General features: G+C 38.9%; 3 protein-coding genes across 5 annotated transcripts; 1 reads left to right on the top strand and 2 right to left on the bottom strand.

The window, feature by feature from the left end:
• The first annotated feature begins 2,316 nt into the window (after positions 1 to 2,316).
• On the top strand, positions 2,317 to 4,629 carry LOC131321706 (plasmodesmata-located protein 2-like). Of its 2 annotated transcripts, XM_058352600.1 has the most exons (3): positions 2,317 to 3,645; positions 4,158 to 4,274; positions 4,376 to 4,629. In XM_058352600.1, the coding sequence occupies exons 1-3, from the start codon at positions 2,865 to 2,867 to the stop codon at positions 4,381 to 4,383; spliced, it is 906 nt and encodes a 301-aa protein (XP_058208583.1). In that variant the 5' UTR covers positions 2,317 to 2,864; the 3' UTR covers positions 4,384 to 4,629. The 2 variants fall into 2 exon arrangements, with proteins under 2 accessions (XP_058208583.1, XP_058208584.1); XM_058352601.1 differs by lacking the exon at positions 4,158 to 4,274 and having other exon boundaries at positions 2,484 to 3,645.
• Positions 4,630 to 10,168: 5,539 nt separating this feature from the next.
• On the bottom strand, positions 10,169 to 10,766 carry LOC131321707 (mitochondrial import receptor subunit TOM9-2-like). Its single transcript, XM_058352602.1, has one exon. The coding sequence runs from the start codon at positions 10,670 to 10,672 to the stop codon at positions 10,337 to 10,339; it is 336 nt and encodes a 111-aa protein (XP_058208585.1). The 5' UTR covers positions 10,673 to 10,766; the 3' UTR covers positions 10,169 to 10,336.
• A 1,362-nt stretch (positions 10,767 to 12,128) lies between these two features.
• On the bottom strand, positions 12,129 to 19,625 carry LOC131323264 (uncharacterized). Of its 2 annotated transcripts, XM_058354969.1 has the most exons (5): positions 19,607 to 19,619; positions 19,357 to 19,576; positions 18,409 to 18,637; positions 15,159 to 15,311; positions 12,129 to 14,089 (listed from the first exon to the last, which is right to left on the bottom strand). In XM_058354969.1, the coding sequence occupies exons 2-5, from the start codon at positions 19,561 to 19,563 to the stop codon at positions 13,413 to 13,415; spliced, it is 1,266 nt and encodes a 421-aa protein (XP_058210952.1). In that variant the 5' UTR covers positions 19,564 to 19,576; positions 19,607 to 19,619; the 3' UTR covers positions 12,129 to 13,412. The 2 variants fall into 2 exon arrangements, with proteins under 2 accessions (XP_058210952.1, XP_058210951.1); XM_058354968.1 differs by having other exon boundaries at positions 19,357 to 19,625.

Raw genomic sequence — 19,625 nt, 5'->3', positions numbered from 1 at the left:
TCATTAAACTTAAGCGAATCCAAACTCTCTCATTGATCGTATGGAATTTGGGAGAAAAATAAGTATTGAATTATATATACAACCTTAAAATTTTTTACATTTACAAATAGACCCCTATTTAATTATTAATTAAATTTAAGTATAGGTTCGGGAACCTAACCGAGCCGAATACCGTTAGGCTCAGGTTCGGCTCATTTACGAAACGAGCCTAGAGTTGAGGTTCAGGTTCAGTTCGTTTAGCAAACAAATCGAACTTGAACGAGCTCTTACCGAACCGAGTTTCGAATAGTTCACGAATGGCTCAGTTCATTTACAGCTCTACCCCCAACACTTTTATTCAATACATATTGTCGTAGAGCTCAATGCTATGTGTATAGACTCTACATAATGTGTGTTTGATAAAAGTACTGGGGCAGCACTTGGTGGTTGAGGTGTTGAATAGGCCGGGTTAGCAAGAGCACAGAACAGGTACACCACATTTTAGCTTTAGCATGGCACGACACGGCCTATGAGCCAACACTGTGCGAACTCTAAGGTGGGCTGAATTGGGCCATTGTTTTGGAGCTCACGACACGGGCACAGATAGGCACGAGGCATGACACATATAAAGGCACCAAACAAACATGATTTTTTTTCCAAAAAAAAATACTAATAAGAAACATCAAAAAAAAAAAAATTTTATGCCAATTGTGAATTGCATACCATATAGTACATGCTTCTCACCTTAGCTTCTCACACATGACACGTTCAAAAAACCAACAGTTGTCTCCTTTCAATAAATGTGTTAATTTTAATTGTAACTATTTTGCTTTCCTTTTTTTCAATTTAAAAAGGTTGCTGATTTTGCCACTCCCTTTTTTGTTAACGTCACTCCTCTGCAAGTGTATTTGTAAATGCATTTTTGCACCAAAAATATACTCGCAGAGGAGTGACGTTAACAAAAAAGGGAGTGGCAAAATCATTTCACTTTAAAAAAAGTGAAAACTTTTTGTAGAAAGTACTTCTCCATCCCTAAATAAGCGTCCCCTAAAAAAATATGTGCAATTTTTTAAAAAATAATAAAGTACATCCTTGCATAAATTTTTTTTTTCAATTTATTAGCACCAAATTAAAGAACTTAGTTAGATCTTTAATTCAATGCGAAAAAATTAATATAATTATGAATGAAAGTAATTTAATTTTTTTGGAAAATTGTAGTATGTCTTTTCGTAAGGAACACTTATTTAGGGATGGATCCAAATGTACACGGACACGGGAATTGGCAGGGCACGACATAGATTATGGTGGACTGTGGGCCGGGCTAGGCCAATGATACTCTAAAACAGCACAACAGAGCACGGCACGGTACAACACGATACGAAGCACGCTAGACACGAAAATAAATAAATTGGGCTTACACGACACAGACCATTCGACACCTTTACTTGGGGGTGTCCAAGACCAATAATTACTCCTTTTTTAACTGGATGCAACTGGCTTTGGACAAAACTATTGCTATTTTTGTCAAAAAAAATTCTTGTCTTTTTCTCTCTCAATTTTTAGTCTAGATTAAAAAAAATTTAATGGATAAAATCTAGAAAGTAAAAAACTATGATCAAACGTTATAAAAAGTTCACATCCAAAAGAATAGTCTGTCATTGTCTTTCAGTATTTATAAGTTCATCCTACATGGACTTTTATTAATTTCGGTTATTTTCGGTCCATAATTGGAGTACTTTCTAGATTTCAATTATCATGTATCTACTCCAACAAATACTGAACAAAATGATTTTTCAAATTTAGAAAATTTCTAGCATGAATCATGAATGCATAGGCTCCGTGAAAGTAAATGGCACCACCCATTTCTTTCGAAAATCCTATGTGTACCGACCGTTTTTGGACCGAAACCGTACCGACGGCCGCGCGCGGCCGTCTCCGGCCACCGGACGGCCGATCCGAGCCGTCCAAAAATTTTAAAAAAAAAAACCGAGGGGCCCCACGCGGGAATTAACGTCATCCGATGTGTGTAGGGTGCTTGATCTAAACACCCTATTTTTCGTGTATACACGAAAAATAGGGTGTTTAGATCAAGCACCCTACACACATCGGATGACGTTAATTCCCGCGTGGGGCCCCTCGGTTTTTTTTTTTAAAATTTTTGGACGGCTCGGATCGGCCGTCCGGTGGCCGGAGACGGCCGCGCGCGGCCGTCGGTACGGTTTCGGTCCAAAAACGGTCGGTACACCTAGCAGTACTCCATTTCTTTCATATCACCCACAAAAGTTTCTCCCCTTGTTTTCCCATTAAATGAGTTCACGTTCCAATGAAAACCAAAGTGGAAATACGCTCCAACCCAATGTTCCAATTTCAAATCCTCACTCAATGCCTGATGTGTACTTTGCGTCAAAATTCAATGCCTCCCACAGAAATTGATTCCTTCCCTCCTCTCTCTCCTAACCTCTTTTACCTAGAGAATATTTCCTCTTTTATAGTTATTTATTGAAACACTTTGTTCTCATTCTCTTCAAAAAAAAAAAAAAAAACTGATTTACATATATATATATATATATATATATACACATATAAATTTATATATAATATTATTTGCACAGTGTACACCTCTGCTTGTACAGAGAACAAGTTGCCCTCATCTGTTCATCCACTCCAAAAAACAAGAAAGCAAAATCCCAACCTTCACAAACCCAAAACCAAAGAGAAACCAAAACCTCTTTTGAGTGAAAAAACCGAGAAAAAGCAGGCACCAAAGAACTAAACACGTACCCTTTCATTTTTTTTTCTCATTTGTTCAAAAGCCCACCTCTCAAAATCCCTCAAAAAGATCAATGATTTAAGCCACCAGCAGCTCCACCACAATTTTCACTCAAATGGGTTTACGCAAAAAGCACTTTAGCCTCCTCTCTCTCCTTCTCCTCCTCCTCCTCCTCATTTTTCCCAATCTTGACCCCATCCCACTCTCTGAATCTGCACCTGATTACTCCACTCTGGTGTACAAGGGCTGTGCTAAGCAGTCCATCTCGGATCCATCTGGGGTTTACTCCCAAGCCCTCTCAGCCCTTTTCGGGTCACTAATTTCACAGTCTTCGAAAGCCAATTTCTTCAAAACCACCACTGGCAGCGGCCAAACCACCATTTCTGGCCTTTTCCAGTGCAGGGGTGACCTAAGTAATGTTGACTGCTACAACTGTGTGAGTAAGATCCCTGTACTCATTGACAAGCTCTGTGGGACCCCCATTGCTGCAAGAATCCAGCTCCTGGGCTGTTACATGCACTATGAGGTGTCTGGGTTCACCCAAATCTCTGGTATGGAGATGCTTTTCAAGTCTTGCAGTGGGAAAAGTGGGGGAGGAAATGGGTTCGGAGAGAGCAGGGATACAGCCTTTTCAGCTCTGGTGAGTGGGATGGGAAATGGGTTGTTTTACACAACAAGTTTTCAGTCTGTTTTTGTCTTGGGGCAGTGTGAGGGGGATTTGGGGGCAGCAGATTGTGGCAGTTGTGTGAAGAACGCTGTGCAGAGAGCTCAGGTGGAGTGTGGGAGCTCAGTTTCTGGACAGGTTTATCTCAACAAGTGCTTTGTTAGCTACAGCTATTACGCTAATGGGGTCCCCAAGAAGTCTCCATCTGATGATTCCTTTTCTTCTCCATCAGGTAAAAGTTAAAGAAATCACAATGAAGTTGTGCCCCTTTCTGTTTGTTTAATTACTTTAGTTTTTGGTTTTATTAGGAGATTTCCCTATCTTGGTAGATCTTTGAAATGATTTGACCACATTTGGATAAGATTTGGTGGAGTTTCTTAAATACTCTAATGACCAACCACATCACCTGTGAGCTTCACGCATCACAAATAAGTGGTGGTTTTTTTTTTATGGATAACCGAGTTCCGGGCCAACTTTGTACACCTCAACTAATCTTGGGACCTGAAGCTAACAACGGATAACTAGTTCGTGTCGGTGTATCTATGATGTTGAATCAGATGATACTCACAAAAGGATTACTTAACTGTTGAACCTCCAAATGTTGTGACTATTGAAAGATTGTTTTGGCCTAAATTTGATTAGGGTTGGCTTTCTCCCTGTCTCTCTCTGCTGAACATTTTTGTGATGCTCGAAAGGGTTTTTTGGATTGCTAAGAGTAACGAGGGATTTGTCTAATTGATGTAGGGTGGTCAGGGGAGAATACAGGGAAGACAGTGGCTATTATATTAGGAGGTGCAGTAGGAGTGGGGTTTGTAGTTATTTTGTTGATGTTTGCCAGGAATTTACTGAAGAAACATGATGGTAAGTACCTGTTCTTGCTTACAATACATTTGTTTGTTTGTTTGTTTTGTAGCTTCATCTGATGATGGTCTTGTGGCTGAACTTGTGTTGTTTTTGTGCAGATTATTGATAAAAGGGGATGGGTTTAAACTTCTTGTTGAGGTAGACTCATTCTTTCTATTTGTTTATGGGAATTTTTTTTGTTTAGAGGCCAGAAATTGGTGGATAGATGGGGCATGAAAGTTAGAACTTTAGGAGGATGATTTTGTCATGTAAATGAATGTTTGTGCCATTTTGGATTTGGTGATAAAACTGGGGAAGAGAATTGTGGTTTTGGCACATTTTTCCAAAATTGCCATGTGGTCTGTTTTTGTCAGTTTTCCCCTTGTCCAGAAGAATACGCTGCTTCTTTGTTTTTGCTTTTCAGAAAGTAGACTGTGTGTGTCGTAAGAGAGAGAGGGCCTCCGGTACCGTTCTCAATTCTCGCACCGCATTTATGCTCTCATAGATTTTAGGAGTTTGAAACGTGTTACAAAAACATTTCACAATTCTCGCACCGCATTTATGCTCTCATAGATTTTAGGAGTTTGAAACGTGTTACAAAAACATTTCACGCTCGCTCTCCCGCTCGCTCTCCCACTTCTGCTTCCACACGCGCACACAACTTTTGTGACTTAGAGAGGTCCAAATTACAGCAGTTTTGACTATCTCCAAATGCAACTTTTGTGACTTAGAGGGCCTTTGTAGAGATTGGTGCAAATGTCGAGTGCTGTTTTATTCATGTTGGGATGTGCTCATTCCCTTCTACTGTAGAAAAGTGAAGACAACCTAAAGCATTCTGCTAAAAATATCTTAAATTTACCTTTTGTTCGTAAATTCCTCCACAAATTCTTCCCAAAAAAAAAAACAGCCTTAAACTATGCTGGAGTGGGATTTCCACCACCAAAAAAGAACAATGGCCGATACGTCATTTTTTTTTGGTCTACGGTCAGAAGTATTTGGATCTGTTTACGCGCAGTCGATTAATTCTCTTTCCGGTTTGCTCAAAGATAGGCCATTCAAGCCGGGACTTCGGGAGTTCGCAAAAAGCTTATTTTTATGCTGCCTGACCCGAAGAATCGAACCTCTGTCAATTATGCGGAGAGCAAACTCACCAACCAACCAGACTAAAGCTTGGGTTTGGCCGATACGTCAATGCTACCTCGTAATTGCTCTACAAATGCTGCTTTAATTAGTTATCAGGATTGAAGAGTTGGCTTTGAGATGAACATAAAATTAAGCGTTGCCTCTGAAGTTTCATTACAAACTTGTTTTCCCTGCGATATCGTTCCAACGATGCGAACGCTATGCCACCTCCTATATTTCAACAAAATATTAGTAAACGGGAGTGTTATATGTAAATCACTAGTTCCTATCTTGCATATACTTTATCAGAAAATATGTTTTTGCCTACAGATTGTCCCGTCTGCAAGAAAAATTCACAACTTAGATAAATTGAAAGAACTCACTGATAACTACTAGCAGCAAGAAAGTTTGAATTTTTTACGGACGTAAATGCATTACTTATTTACTTATAAGTTTTCGTCTTGCGAACCAAAGAATCTTTTTGAATCGGACGCCCTACAAAATCAATCATTGGTCAAAATCAAATAGATGCCATATTGTGGACACAATGGGATGTGGGTCTCGTTTTGCTAGTTCTCCTCCTCTAATTGATTGATGATTTTGGCCGCTCCTTCAGTTTTTCCGTTTTGTGTTCTTCCTTTTTCTTGATTAACTTTTGAGCCGGTTGCTGCCTTCTCTCTCTTTTCTCCTTCCACTTTTCGGTTCTTTTTTGAACAATTACTATTTTTGATAACTCGGGTTTCCGGCCCCCACCTATGCTCACTTTACTAATCCTATTAGATCTTCTTTTTTTCAAACGGATATTCACTAATCCTATTATTAGATCAATTCCACCATTTACTAGCCAGGAGGCTCAATCAATTAAAGACCGGTCCCAAACAAGTTCATATCTAAGAAGGTTTTGTAACTGAAACCTAAGAATGGATCAAAACCCCTACTCAGACCTCGACCGCCAGGTCAATCCCTTCTTTCAACAATTACAAGGCCGTTTAATTGACATTACTTATGGCAAAAAATTGTTAAACTATTCATTGTTTATCTGTTTACTCTAGCCTTTTCTCTCTTGAATAACCAATTAAGCATCGAGCCCCTACCATACAAGCTCATTCACATACTGCATTTTTCTTTATGAAAGCATCCCACTATTAGCTATTTTACCTAATAAAAAAGTACCAAAGGAAGTATAATTTTCATTTTGCCCAGTGCCTTTATAAATGTAGTATGTGCTCCAACAGTACGTGGCATTCTGTCTACCTAGAGTACATACGGAGTAAAAAGTTCGATGAAAAACTACATAGTTTTTTGGTTGATAATGTGACACTTTACGATCGTAACAAAATTTGTCTCACCTTCAACGACTAGCTACCCAAATTGTCTCACCTTCAACGGCTAGCTACACGTAGCTAGTCGAAATTCAAGTAGATTAAATGTCTAGTCATTCGACTAGCATGTTTTTTCGGGGGTTTTTTGTTTCCTGCTGCTAGCTGAAACAGTCAATAAGCCTCTGCCTAGCCTGTTGGAATTGCTCTAACATAAGCAAATGAGCTGCCAACTAATGGGGTCCTAAGAAAAATTATTTGGTGGTCTTGGGGCGCAACCACTCAAACCATACTTTGAATGACTTACACAAGGGCAAGTCCTACAAATTTCCAAAACATTGTCTCCTACTTCCTACTTCCAATACTTGCATGCAAGTTCTATTCCCTTCTTCATCACACAGTATATCAGTTGAATTCAAAAAAAATTCATTCTTACTGAGGAAAATTCATTTAAATAGACATGTATTTTTGCAGGAGCCAAAGTAGAGAACCATTGAAGCTGTCCAGTGGCCAGGGCTTTAGATTGGTTTCATAAGTCTCGGGTTCGAATCTCAACGAATGCACCAATGGTTAATTGAATTATTCAAAACCCTAGAAATTACCTTAGGCTTAGTCTCAATACTTATTCAAAACCCTAGAAAACCCTGCTGCATGTACCTCTGGAATGCAGAATAGAGACCTAAAATGAGGGTTGGGTGAGGCTCATGCCGAGCTCCAAAGGGAAATCAAATGCAAGCATTGATACAGTTACCAATTTGGGTAAAAATATCTTACGGAAGTTAACCACTAAAACTCATCTAAAAGCTGTCAACGAGGTGGCAGCTCTAATACAAGATTTATTAGCAGATTGAATAATGTATAATTCATAGACTGACCAAAACCAATTGACAGTCAACGAAAAAGCCTCAGGCCTCTAATATCTCATGAACAAGATGAGGACCTGTCATGGGAGAACAAATTCTTTCAAAAGAAGATTAAGTATCCTCCCCAAGTTTCCTTACACAAAACTTGGGAGTCTGCTAAATGATTCCAACTTTTCACTTGTTTCCAAGGCTTTCTAGCACCAAAGTGATTTTAAAGAAGCGAGAGCAACACATTTGAGCTCTAAGAGCTGCCACTCAGCAGCCTTCTATGGTAATAGAATGTGAAAAATCTTGTGGAGCAGCCTATCTGCGTATCCACTTTATTTTCATATATAAACCTACGAAAACTATTAATGTGGAGCAGCCTAGAGCTCTTTTGCCTTGTTTTTCTTTTCATTCCGTTTTTCCCCTCCACATACCCAAGGTCCAAACAGTCTTAAAACATAAGACAAGCATTCAGGTCGGAAGGAAAGCACAGTAAAACAGTAAACAAAGATGAAAAGTGAAATTGACACTTCGCTTATTCGTTCTTACGGGTAAACATGAGAATAAGGGAAAGGAGGTGACACATGCCTAATTATGCAGCTATTATGGACTTACAAGGAAATACAAAAGATATTGACGAGACATAATTGTTAGTAGTTTAATTAATAGGTGGGTGATTGCAATATAATTCTGGAGAGATATATTAATGAAGAATTCAATAATGTGGAGGTAGAAGTTAATTTTGGGATTAGGATGCTAGTGCAAGTACAATTATTTCATATAATATGAATTATAAATTATACTTAAGGACGAATTAGGTCTTCCTATTCCAACGAGGAGTCCAATCCTACTCTACTCTGAATGGTCCCACTGAACCACAGATCGCATTTTTTAGCCTCTCATCAGTTAGTGTTCAAGCATTGAACGAATACGATAGAAGATTGCAAAGTGTTGTTGAGCCTGAGATTTTCTAGCCTTTGTCAGCTTATAGTTTGTGACATGTTGGGATCAAACCAGAGAGATCTTGAAACTATGAACCCTAACTACTAAACATTGCAGGATTCATAGATCATGGAACAATTCTGTAGCCTAATCTAATAAACGCCTTCATTGTTAGTTACAGGCTTCCACCAGAACTGTAAGCATAAAATGCTGACACCGTATCAACTGTATCATCACTATCTACAGTAGGAAAAAATACATATATTCGGGCCATAACACAAGAACTAGATCAACCCCACACTAAGATGCAAAACATCTGATACAGACACCCAAGTCCATGTGACTACTTCGACCAAAATTCTGGATAAGCAAGGAAAAACAAGAATCTCCCACTAACAGCCCATGAATTTTGGAGTTACTCTACTCACAACTCCGAGTCCTACATAGTTACTTGAATGGACAAATCATATGAAATGATTGAAATGTCACTGACGCTCCAACACTGCAGCTTCAACACCACTTATATGTTAGAATTTTTCAGTGGGCTATGAATGCCTAATTTGCCTCCGCAATATTAGACAATCTCAAGCCCTTAGTCTTTTAATTGACTCAAAACCAAATTCTGAGTAAAAGCCCATTACACTCACTCCAGTCCTTGACTATTGACTCGGATTCATACCAGATTGAGTTTTCCTCAAGTGTTTAACCAAATCAAGGGAGACTCAAATTGGTGCTCAGATTTGAGTTTGTCGAATAGAATGAATCATAAATGAAGCTTTGACTCAAATTTATACTCAAATTCGAGTAAATTGTGAATAAGGGATGCTCTAACTCATGCTCCAACACTGCATCTTCAACTCCCCTAACCTATGTTAAATTTTCAGACGGGTTTCAATGCATAATTTCTTCCCAGCAACTATAAAAGTAATCCCACGCACTAAGACCAAAACCAAAATTCGCTCAAACAGATGCTCGGAGAAATCCAAACCAAACAGGCAGCAACACTTTCCCAAAATCCCTAAACCATCATCAATAAAACTCCAACTACATATCAAGACAAACCCTAAACCCTCCCAGATACCATCATCATCATGAGACCAAGAAACCCTGTCTTTCAATCTCTCGTCACAGGATATCAAAAACGACATCACTTCGGACTCCTAATATCACCAAGGCTCCAACACTCCAGCATCAACTCCGCATATATATGTTATTTCTATTTCTATAAGCCCGTGAATTCTTCAGTCACTTAAATGGACCACAATCCTAACATAACTAATGCTCCAACACTCCAGCATCAACAGCACTTGTTTTGGCTAAAGGAAGTTAAGTAAATTTTTTGTCTTTTTTTTTTTTTTTTTTGGCAGTAGTTTGTTTTGCGTCAAACTTTTGTGACTTATTGATTCGTCTCAACCAAAGGAATCAGAAAAGTAAAAAATTATGATTTTTTGAATAAAGACAAAAATAAGTAAAAAAAATACAGTCTTTTTGACTTATTTTGGTCTTTTTAAAAACAAATATGAGTTTCGATAAAAAAAAAATTTACTTTTCTGATTCCTCTCGACAAAAACCAATCAATAAGGCACAAAATTTTGACGCAAAATTAACAAAAACAAAAAAGAAAAGAATAAAAACACAAAAACAAACAGCCTTTTATTAAAGTAACGGCAAGCAACCAAAATTGTCCACCAAAATTTGCTCAAATAGATGCTCATCAGAGAAATTCACCATCCAAAATTCCAAAATCACCAATTCAGCAACGTCGAAATACATAAATAACCCTAAAAACCCTCACAGATACCATCACGAGTCCCAAAAAAAACCCTACCTTTTAACCAAAACGACGACGTCACTTCGGGGGAGCAAGGACGGAGGGAGGGGGGGTACCGAGGAGGCTGGCCTGCTGCAGGTCAAGCTCGTTGAACTGCTGCTCGCGGTCCATCTCGATGATGAGGGGGACGAAGAGAATGAGAAACGTGGTGCCGGCGATCCACGCGGCCTTGCCGGTGCTCTTGAGGAGGCGGTTGGCGACGTAGCCGGCGTCGGAGCCGGCTCGCTTGGTTTGGGCCAAGATCGGGGACTGGGAGACGGCGGTCGATACCCTGGTCAGGATGCCGCCTTGGTTGTTGTCCCTGCTTGTTGATTTAATGAGGGATGACCGCTTTCCGGGCTTGGTAGACGCCATTGTAGAGAGAGAGAGGGGTTCAGTTTTCGCCCTAGGTTACAAAGAGGAGATACTAGGATGCCACGCTGTTTAGTTAAGGGAGAAGCCTGTTTTAAACCGCAGAAAAATTTTGGTATTTTACGCCCTGTTTGGTACCTAGTATGTGAAAAAGAACACAAATGCCATGGACAAATAAAATTTACTCCGAAACTACTCCGAAAAGATCAACTAGTGGTTGAGATTCACTTTGATATGTGTGACACAATCATCAAAGTGATTCTCAATCATTGATTGCTGTTTTCGGGGTAAATTTTCTTTGTTCCCCGAAAAAAAAGAAGAAAAGGACCCAAAAAAACAAGAGAAGGAAAAGTTTAGATGAAAATCCCTTTGTTTGATTATTTTCTTCTCTTTTTCCTCTCAAACCAAACTAAGAAAGAGGAATTTTATTTCCTTTATTTTCCATAGATACCACACAATTAGTTAGCATAGAAAGGCATAATTAACGCCAAAATAAATGCGTGGGCGGTACCAACTTACAAAACAATGAATAATTAAAAAAAGTTGCGTAACTTACAAAACAATGAATAATTAAAAAATTACTTTGTAATTTCTACTAAAAAAATGCGTAATTGATACCATAACAACTAATGAGTCAAAAAATATGCGTACCATATACTAGAAATATGCGTGCCATATACCACAATTATGTGTATCATATTCTGTCAAGTTATATCATTGTGTAACTAATCAAAAAATCTATAACCTACTCGAAAAGAATGTGTAACATACACCACTAAAAGAAACAGAGGCACTACGATCACCACCGCCCCACACATGTAGTGGTTGTCCATCGCACGCCTATTGCGGGCCCCACAAAAATACGGAAAAATATTTATAAATTTTAAAAAATTATTTTTATAGGGTCCTGTAAAAAATCAGCTCTAACGAATATCAGTAAATATATTTTTTGAATTCGTAGGAATGAAACTGCGAAACTAAAATATTATTTTAAAATTTATGAAAATATTTTTTGGAGTCCGAGGTGGCCCAGATAGACGTGCGTGGATGGTCACCACATTCCATGCGGTGTACCTACACTTTAATGCACCCACATTGAGCTTTCTCCGCAATGCATTCACTTGCACTCCAATCATAATTTTTTTTTCTAAATTTGTACTGCCATTGAACACAAGTTAATAAAATACTGATTCAATTTTGGAGTAAAAAAAAACATACAAGGCTTGAATTTAAATGCAAGAAAGATGTATATGGAGATTTGTGATCGGATGAATAATACTACCTTACATTAAAATCACTTTTTGAATAAACAGTAAAGTAGATTTTCAGTTTCTATTTTAAGTACTTATATTGGAAATGATGGTCTTATATAGAAATATATATGAAAGTCTATACTAGTATATTTCAGATATGGGCATAAAGACAAGGTGAAATGATCTGGGAATATCGATGGGAGATGTTTTTTTTAAGGAAGCACATATATATTGCATTCATAATAAAAACAAGTACAAAGGACGCTATCGGTCCGAAAATACAAAGAAAACAACAACAAAAATAGAAAAGCCTCAAAAAAACAATTACAAAAGTGAAAAATCCACGAATCCACTCAATACTGGGTTTTGGAAGAATCAGATCTGTATCCTGAGAAAAACACCAAGCCCGCTGTTGTCGCGACTACCGCTACTGGCGGAACTCCACCACCGTCGCCTCCAGGAAGTCGTCGGATGCCGGAGCTCCAGATCCACCACAGAATGGTGGCACAAATCAGAATGAATTGATTTTGTGCTACAAATAATGGGAAAAAGAAATAGAGCCCGGGTGAGACAAAGAAGCTTCCCGTAAAGTTTATTGTAGAGTTTGTCTTTGGACAAAAACTAGCCAGACCAGATCAGTTTTCACAAGGGAAAGATTGCTCATAAGAACTTAATCTCTGGCATTGTTAAACCACTTGGTCTCGGGTTTGAATTGATAACCTCAAGCAGAATTTTAACCACTGAACCCGCAGGCTGTGTTACAAAATCTGGTTTTAAAACCATAGAAGGGAACTACAAGAAAGGGAAGCTGCAACTCGCAACACTATAAAGCTTGTAATTCATCATCACCAACTCCTTTGCATACTCTTCCTGGAAAACAGGCAATGAACTGGGCTATTCAAGGATAAGGAATGAAGCTCCTGATTACATTGTGTCATCAAAGACATGCGACTCGTGTCTCATGGACATCTTCTTTACACAAAAGAGCACTGCTATTTGAGTAAAAAAATCCAAGGCCGAGTGCTCAGCTCTGATTGGTCGCCATGTAGGACCCACTGAGTACCAACCCATCAGCACAAAGCACGTAGTCGTATCTGGATAGTGTTTTTCACTTCCTGTCGAAATTGTCTATTGCGATGTCGGGTCACCTCTCAGTCTAAATCACGACCTGCATTTTGAAGCCTACGCACCCCAGTAAGAAAACCAGTACCATCTCAAGGAACAGATCGACAGAAACAGTAAACCTGAAACCAGCTCTGTTACTTCCATCACAATTTCCATGTCCCACCAACACATCACGAACTCATGGAATTGTAAATCAAACTTGATTCCCATAGCAAAAAATTATGAGACAAATATTTCTTTGATTGCTGTAATTCTTTTGAAACCTCCCCCATCCAAGCTTTCAATTCAAAAACGTAGCCTGAGGAAAGGGAAATTCCCTATAATCAACCTAATCAAAAAAAAAAAAAACTTTGAGGATTCAAAAATCAATCAACAATAGTAAAGCCTCTCTTTATATACTCCAAACATGAGAACGGCAAGTCTAGCAAGCTCTCAACTTCCTGAGATTTAGATGCAAGAGGATTCAAGACTAAATCCCTCTCTAAAATCCCACACTCAATACCAGAACCCTTACACACGACAAGAGATGTATTACAGACCCAAGGCACAGCAACAGTAAATGCAAAACCAGAACCATTTTCTACTAGTACGTCCTTGTATGCTCGGCAGACCCCTGAAACATACTTCCCCATCGGCAAAATCTTGTGAAGAACAGAAGAAACGGATACATCAGAATCTGGGATATCAGAATCCGCGTGTAGGTTCACCACAACTGTTCCATGGTCAGGGTGAAGTCGTTTTTCTAGAGCTTCGAGGAAGGGGGAATGCGGGTCCCACAGCTTGCGAGGGAAGATATCTTCACCGTCATAGGCATCTACGAAGACGATGTCATAAAGATTGGGAGTTTTGTGAATGAAGTCCTCGGCATCTGATTCGTAGAGGAAAAGCCTCTCATGAATACCTTTCCACAGTACGCTCATCAAATCAGGTTCTGTGTTATGCTTACCAGATGGGGTTATTAAGGACCCAGGGGGGAATCCCATTGCTTGGATCGAGGCTGAAATAACAAGGGGGTCAATTTCGACAATGTGAACCACGGCACCTGAAAGGGAAAAAGTTTTCCAAGTCAGACAAACCAGCCTTTTTTCTACATTAACTGCCAGGAAAAAGAGAATCGATTTTCCATGTTGGTGATATCAGAGGAACAAGAGGCAACTATTTCAGATAAAGGTGGCTGAACACTTCCATAGGAATTATTGTAAAGGAACAATAACTAAATTGGTAAACTTTTTGTGGGGAATTCAATTACATTTGTGAAAAACATTCAATAAGGAAACATTTATTGTGACATATAGTAAGACATTTTTTTTAATCGGCCCATATAATAAATACTAAAACTACTTAAAATAAGACTCCAAACAAGTTTCTTCACTTTGCTCGGCAAAGGAAATACCACTTTCGAGATAGTCGAACCTCAAAAGTAGCACATAAAGGGTAAGCATGTCTGCCGCTAGTCCCCACCTGCTGTTCACACCAAACAATCTTCTATTGGTACGCACAACACTTGCAATCAGATAATAATACCTTTATTAGAGGAGTATAATGCGTTATCAAAAGAAGCAAAAACTTCTATACGTTGAAGAAAGAAAAAAAAGACACAACAGTCAACAGGTCAGAATTTTTTCTTCCTAGACACCAGATACATAACATAGCAAAGATTTCAACAACCAATCTCACTGGGTCTATTCTGGTAGTGCTTAAAGTGTCCCCCTCCACACTGACATAGTGTAGCGCCAAAGCCCTCTCACCTTTACCATTAAACCATTAGCTATTGCTTGGATAGATGAATGTTACTTACATTTTTGTGCGCTACATATGCTGCTATGCACTCAGTCACGGGAACAAGGGCTACTTCTCTATGCAGGGTTGCATATAAACTGAGAACATTTGGGATGTATTTTTCTCCATTCCAGAAAAACTAATATCTTAGGAATTCCAATCAACGAAACAACGCAGAAGAATTATTAACGGGCACATCCTATTGGGTCAAGTAACATTTTTTGGGACCTTGTGATATCTCATTGGTCTTGATTAGTCCTCCTACTGTTTCTCAACAACATAAGGATGCCAGAGCGAAAGAATATATTTAAAACAAAAGTTAGGTTTCCAACCTTGAATCTTACTGGCCAAAAATAATGGTAGGGTTCCCCCACCATGGCCGATGCACAAAATATTCATAACCTTTTTCCCGAGTACAGCACTCTTTAGATCATAATTACAAGATGCTAGGGTAGCCAATCCAGCTGATACCATGCTCTTCACATCTGCAGATGACATAACAAGCTGATTACGGACTTAAGATTCAAGCCAAAGTAAATGACCACTTATATTGTTTTAGCAAGCTATACTGAATGCCATCATTGTCAAATATAGAGGTGCATGATTTCATATCTCCGAAAAGAACAGATTGTAAAACAGATAGACGATATCATGACCAACGGTAAAAGTTTACATACCACAGCAACAAAACCAAATTATGACGTCTCCCTAGGAAAAATAGATTTTTTTAATAAAAGCTATTAAAACCACTTCACGATCAAAACAGAGCATCAAGTTGCCAAGTGCTCCGAAGCACTAGAATAGACTGTTCCGCTGTTGTCCTCTATAGTACATACATATTTTTTTTGGATCGGCTACAGTACATTCATCTTCATTATACTGTATTGTAGTTGACACCCATATGGCCATATTTGGATAAAGTCGTGGGCTAAGGGGGTAAAGGACCGGAACGAATAATTGTTTACACCAAAAAAAATGGGAAGATAACTCTTAGATGAGTGACAAAATCCTTGAATTCAAGCTTTCTGATTTCCTACGCAACCTGGGCTGTGTCAAACGCAGGTATGTGTTTTAGCATCAGATTCATTTAATTTTCATGCCCACAGACACCAGGACACCAACACGGCTAATATTACGTTTCTTTAATGTTATTTCATTTATTTAGGGTAAAATAAATTTCTCAAACTGATACTGTTTTTAATGCAGTGTGGGTGTCTGACACATTATTTTCTTGCACAGTCGAACACATTTCCCACACCTCGATCCAAATGTTGAATGGCCAACACTGATACCTACATAAATTTAGAACGGTGCAGTAAACAGCTGCTTTTAAACTAAACTCCTTCACTCATTGGGCCAGTTAAAAATTCTGTTTCTACATATTATTTCTGTAAATACTTCTATTACTTTTATGCATATAGTGGCTATAGATAAACTAACCCTAGAAGCAAAGCAACCTCCAAAATCATTTGCATTTAGTGCAATGTAATCCAGATATGCCACCCTAAAAAAGCAGCTGCTGAAGAATCTAGATTCTTCTGGTTCCAAATTGGTATTCATATTCATATAACATACATGTGAAGCATATATACAAAACCTACAAAAAACTGATTTGAGTGACTGGAGTGGCAATCAAGTACCTTAAAAAATATACATAGAAATTCAATACTCCTATCAGATGAATTTACTATATCCACCACATCAGTTACAAGTGAATTGCCAACACTAAAGTTACAAGTTGCCAACACTACATTATTTCTCCCAAAGTGGAAGATGAAGCTATGAGAAAAAACAGTTAGGGATCATAGAACTCCCAAAGATGTTTTTTAGCCAAAGCGCTTTATCTGCAACAAAGACTAAAAAATACATAGTTCATCAGGAAAAATCTGTTCATCCAAAAAAATTGAATACCAAGAAAAGCCCCCACAAACAACGCCAATTTAAAGCCATCTCCTTCAATCATAAATTTTTGATCTCCTCAAATATCATTTTCATGGTCCGTCCTCCTATATTCAAATCAGCTTAGATATCCCCAAGAGCACAACCAAGTCAAGTCTAATAAAATTTATTACTAGGACGCAGAACCGAAAATGTGCAGTGCATTACTATAGTGTTTACACCCAAATTTGGCCAATTATTAAAAATGAATTGATTATTTTGGAGTTAAATGGCTAAGAATGTAATTTTTGGGCCCTAATTGATTTTATGACGAACTACCTGCAATTGGGCCGGATTGAAATCAATTGGGCCATAGAAAAAGTGAACTTGGAGAGGGTGAATTAATTTTGGGAATTAAAGCCCAAGATTTCATTACTCCTGGTCTGGGCTCATTCTGTTAAGGCCCAGATAGTGCTCCAAGTCTGGGCTCATTCTTAAGATCCATTCGGCCCAAATTCATTAAAGCCCCCAATTTCATTACTATGGGTCTGGGTTTATTTGGCCCAATGTGGATGAGGTTCATAGAGAATATGGTGGAATGAGAAGTATGGAATAATTGTCTCAGTCCTGGGGCCCTACCACGAGAAGGATCATAAGACAACAAAAGTGGCCTTTAGGCTTGGTTCCTTACAAAAGGGATGTCGGCCTTTAACCTTGGGGGGACCAAGATTCCTTTTTTGGCAAGTTCCCATGCAGAAAAGGAGGCCTTCAGGCCTGTAGCCGTTATTCTTGAGTAAGGAGCAAGGCATGAAACACATGGCAGCCATGCATGCAAGCAACTCAAGCAGCTCAAGCCTGGAATGGGACACGTGGCAGCCATGCATACAAGCAACTCAAGCAGCTCAAGCCTGGAATGGGACACATGGCAGCCATGCATGCAAACAAGTTATTCTTAAGTAAGGAGCAAGGCATGGGACACGTGGCAGCCATGCATGCAAGCAACTCAAGCAGCTCAAACCTGGGATGGGACACATGGCAGCCATGCATGCAAGCAAGTTATTCTTGAGTAAGGAGCAAGGCAAGCATGCAGCCATGCAGCTTAAGCAGCTCAAGGCCTGGAGCTTCTCCCTATATATACCATAAATGAAGACTTAGAGAAGGGTCCACGACCATCAAAGCCCAATGCTTAACCAGCTCAATTTCAATTATCATTTACCTTTCATTTCATACTAGCTCAACCTAGTTTCTATTTCGATTTCTTGTACTGATCAACTTCGTTTAACCGTTAATAGAGTTTTCTTAAATTTCATTTTATCTCGTTTTCTTTCCATTTTCCACAACGGTTGGGAAATTTTAAATCCTTTTCGTCAAAGGCAAACCATGAACCTCTCTATGGCCTTACCCCTTAGGTTGTACACGATCGTTCTAGAAGAAGTCAGATCAAGGCATTCAAGCCTTAATACAAACTTGGACTGCAATCCAGTCCTGGCACGTCCACAACAAGACCGCTCACGCTCTCGCCATCTCACATTTGTTTCATTTAACTTTCACTCTCTTTTTTGAGGTAAACAAATAGACAACATGAGATTTGGATAAGTGGAAAGTTGAAACTCAAACTAAAACAGCAGATCATTTGGAACTAAAAATCTAGATTCAGATCATGGCTTTTCTCATAGGCAAATACGAAGAGGTGACAGAACTTACATGGTACAGCCAGACAATGTGCCTGCTGCATAAAGCACACAGAGCCAGGATCTGATTCCCTATAAGCAGCCATTATTTTAACTGCGCTTTGACGAGTATCATCATTGAATCGAAGTGTGCGCCATTGATAACCAAGAATCCTAAAAGGTACATTACTTTCACAATCTGGATGTATCTCTGCATATCTTTGTTGAAGCCATTGTTGTGTTCGCTGCCAGTGAACTTTACTCTGCACAAATTATGACAAAAATATTATCCAGTGAATCATGCTCATAAGGCGGAGACCACATCCGGGGTTGACAAAGTATTTATGAATTATGACAAATAAACTAGAAATAAAAACAGAAAGTACTGCAAAAAAAGAAAAGAAAAAGGCATAGGTTCATAGCAATCCAAAAATCAGTGGGAAACTTGGAATACATACAGAATGTAGAGGGAAAAATGATAATGCTATGAAAAACAAGAAGGATGTAATGCTGTAGTTTGTGGAACTGGAATTTGAAATATTAGTCATTATGGGATGATTGTACTTCACAAGGGACCTTTGCAAATTCTGAATTCTCATTCCTACCCTTGTATGCCTAAAATTTGCGCTGCAAGCATGAATGTTTAAATAAAAAACAGACTTACAAAAAGCACTCATGGTGATAGGAAGCACAAATCACATTATATCTTGAAAAAGCCCAAAGATGTCCATATCTATGCATTTTGATCGGTCAAACACAAAACACTATTCGAATCCATATCTCGATATAATCCCAAATTATGATTCTATTTAATCAACCTAACTAATAAAAAGAACTATATTTACAATCATTATTGCCAAACTAAAAATAACTTCTCACATCTTCATAGCACTAAAACCACATATAAGATATATTCCATTGGTCAATACTCACAGGATACATGTATAATATGCGCACGGAGAGATGAAAAGAGAGGTTATACCGGTTTGGAAGAAGGGTAAGCGACGACAGAGACGACGCCGTTTCCTTTATCGGAAGTTGCTCGGAAAACGGTGTGGCCATCGGATTTGGTCCCCCACCACTCGGAGGAGTAGCACCAGTCACCTTCGTCTTCGATGGGGCGTCGTCGAACTGCCGTGGAAAGTCGCCGGAGAGTCAACCCGTGGCCCAACCTTGGTCTCCTCCACATGCTCCTAAAACCCCCAAAAAAAAAATTGGCTTCGGAAAAACCCTAAACCCTGGCAATGGCGT

Source organism: Rhododendron vialii, chromosome 4a, assembly GCF_030253575.1.
Source record: "Rhododendron vialii isolate Sample 1 chromosome 4a, ASM3025357v1".
Taxonomy (NCBI): Eukaryota; Viridiplantae; Streptophyta; class Magnoliopsida; order Ericales; family Ericaceae; genus Rhododendron; species Rhododendron vialii.
This window is presented reverse-complemented; position numbering and strand designations above follow the sequence as displayed.

What these genes read in the sequence shown, in the direction of transcription:
- LOC131321706 (XM_058352600.1), top strand. Translation starts at nt 2,865, where the DNA reads ATGGGTTTACGCAAAAAGCACTTTAGCCTCCTCTCTCTCCTTCTCCTC. An exon ending in TTCCTTTTCTTCTCCATCAG is followed by an intron (nt 3,646 to 4,157) that starts GTAAAAGTTAAA and finishes TAATTGATGTAG; the next exon opens with GGTGGTCAGGGGAGAATACA.
- LOC131321707 (XM_058352602.1), bottom strand. Translation starts at nt 10,672, where the DNA reads ATGGCGTCTACCAAGCCCGGAAAGCGGTCATCCCTCATTAAATCAACA.
- LOC131323264 (XM_058354968.1), bottom strand. Translation starts at nt 19,563, where the DNA reads ATGTGGAGGAGACCAAGGTTGGGCCACGGGTTGACTCTCCGGCGACTT. An exon ending in ACATTGTCTGGCTGTACCAT is followed by an intron (nt 15,312 to 18,408) that starts GTAAGTTCTGTC and finishes TGTCATCTGCAG; the next exon opens with ATGTGAAGAGCATGGTATCA. An exon ending in TTTGGCCAGTAAGATTCAAG is followed by an intron (nt 14,090 to 15,158) that starts GTTGGAAACCTA and finishes TTTCCCTTTCAG; the next exon opens with GTGCCGTGGTTCACATTGTC.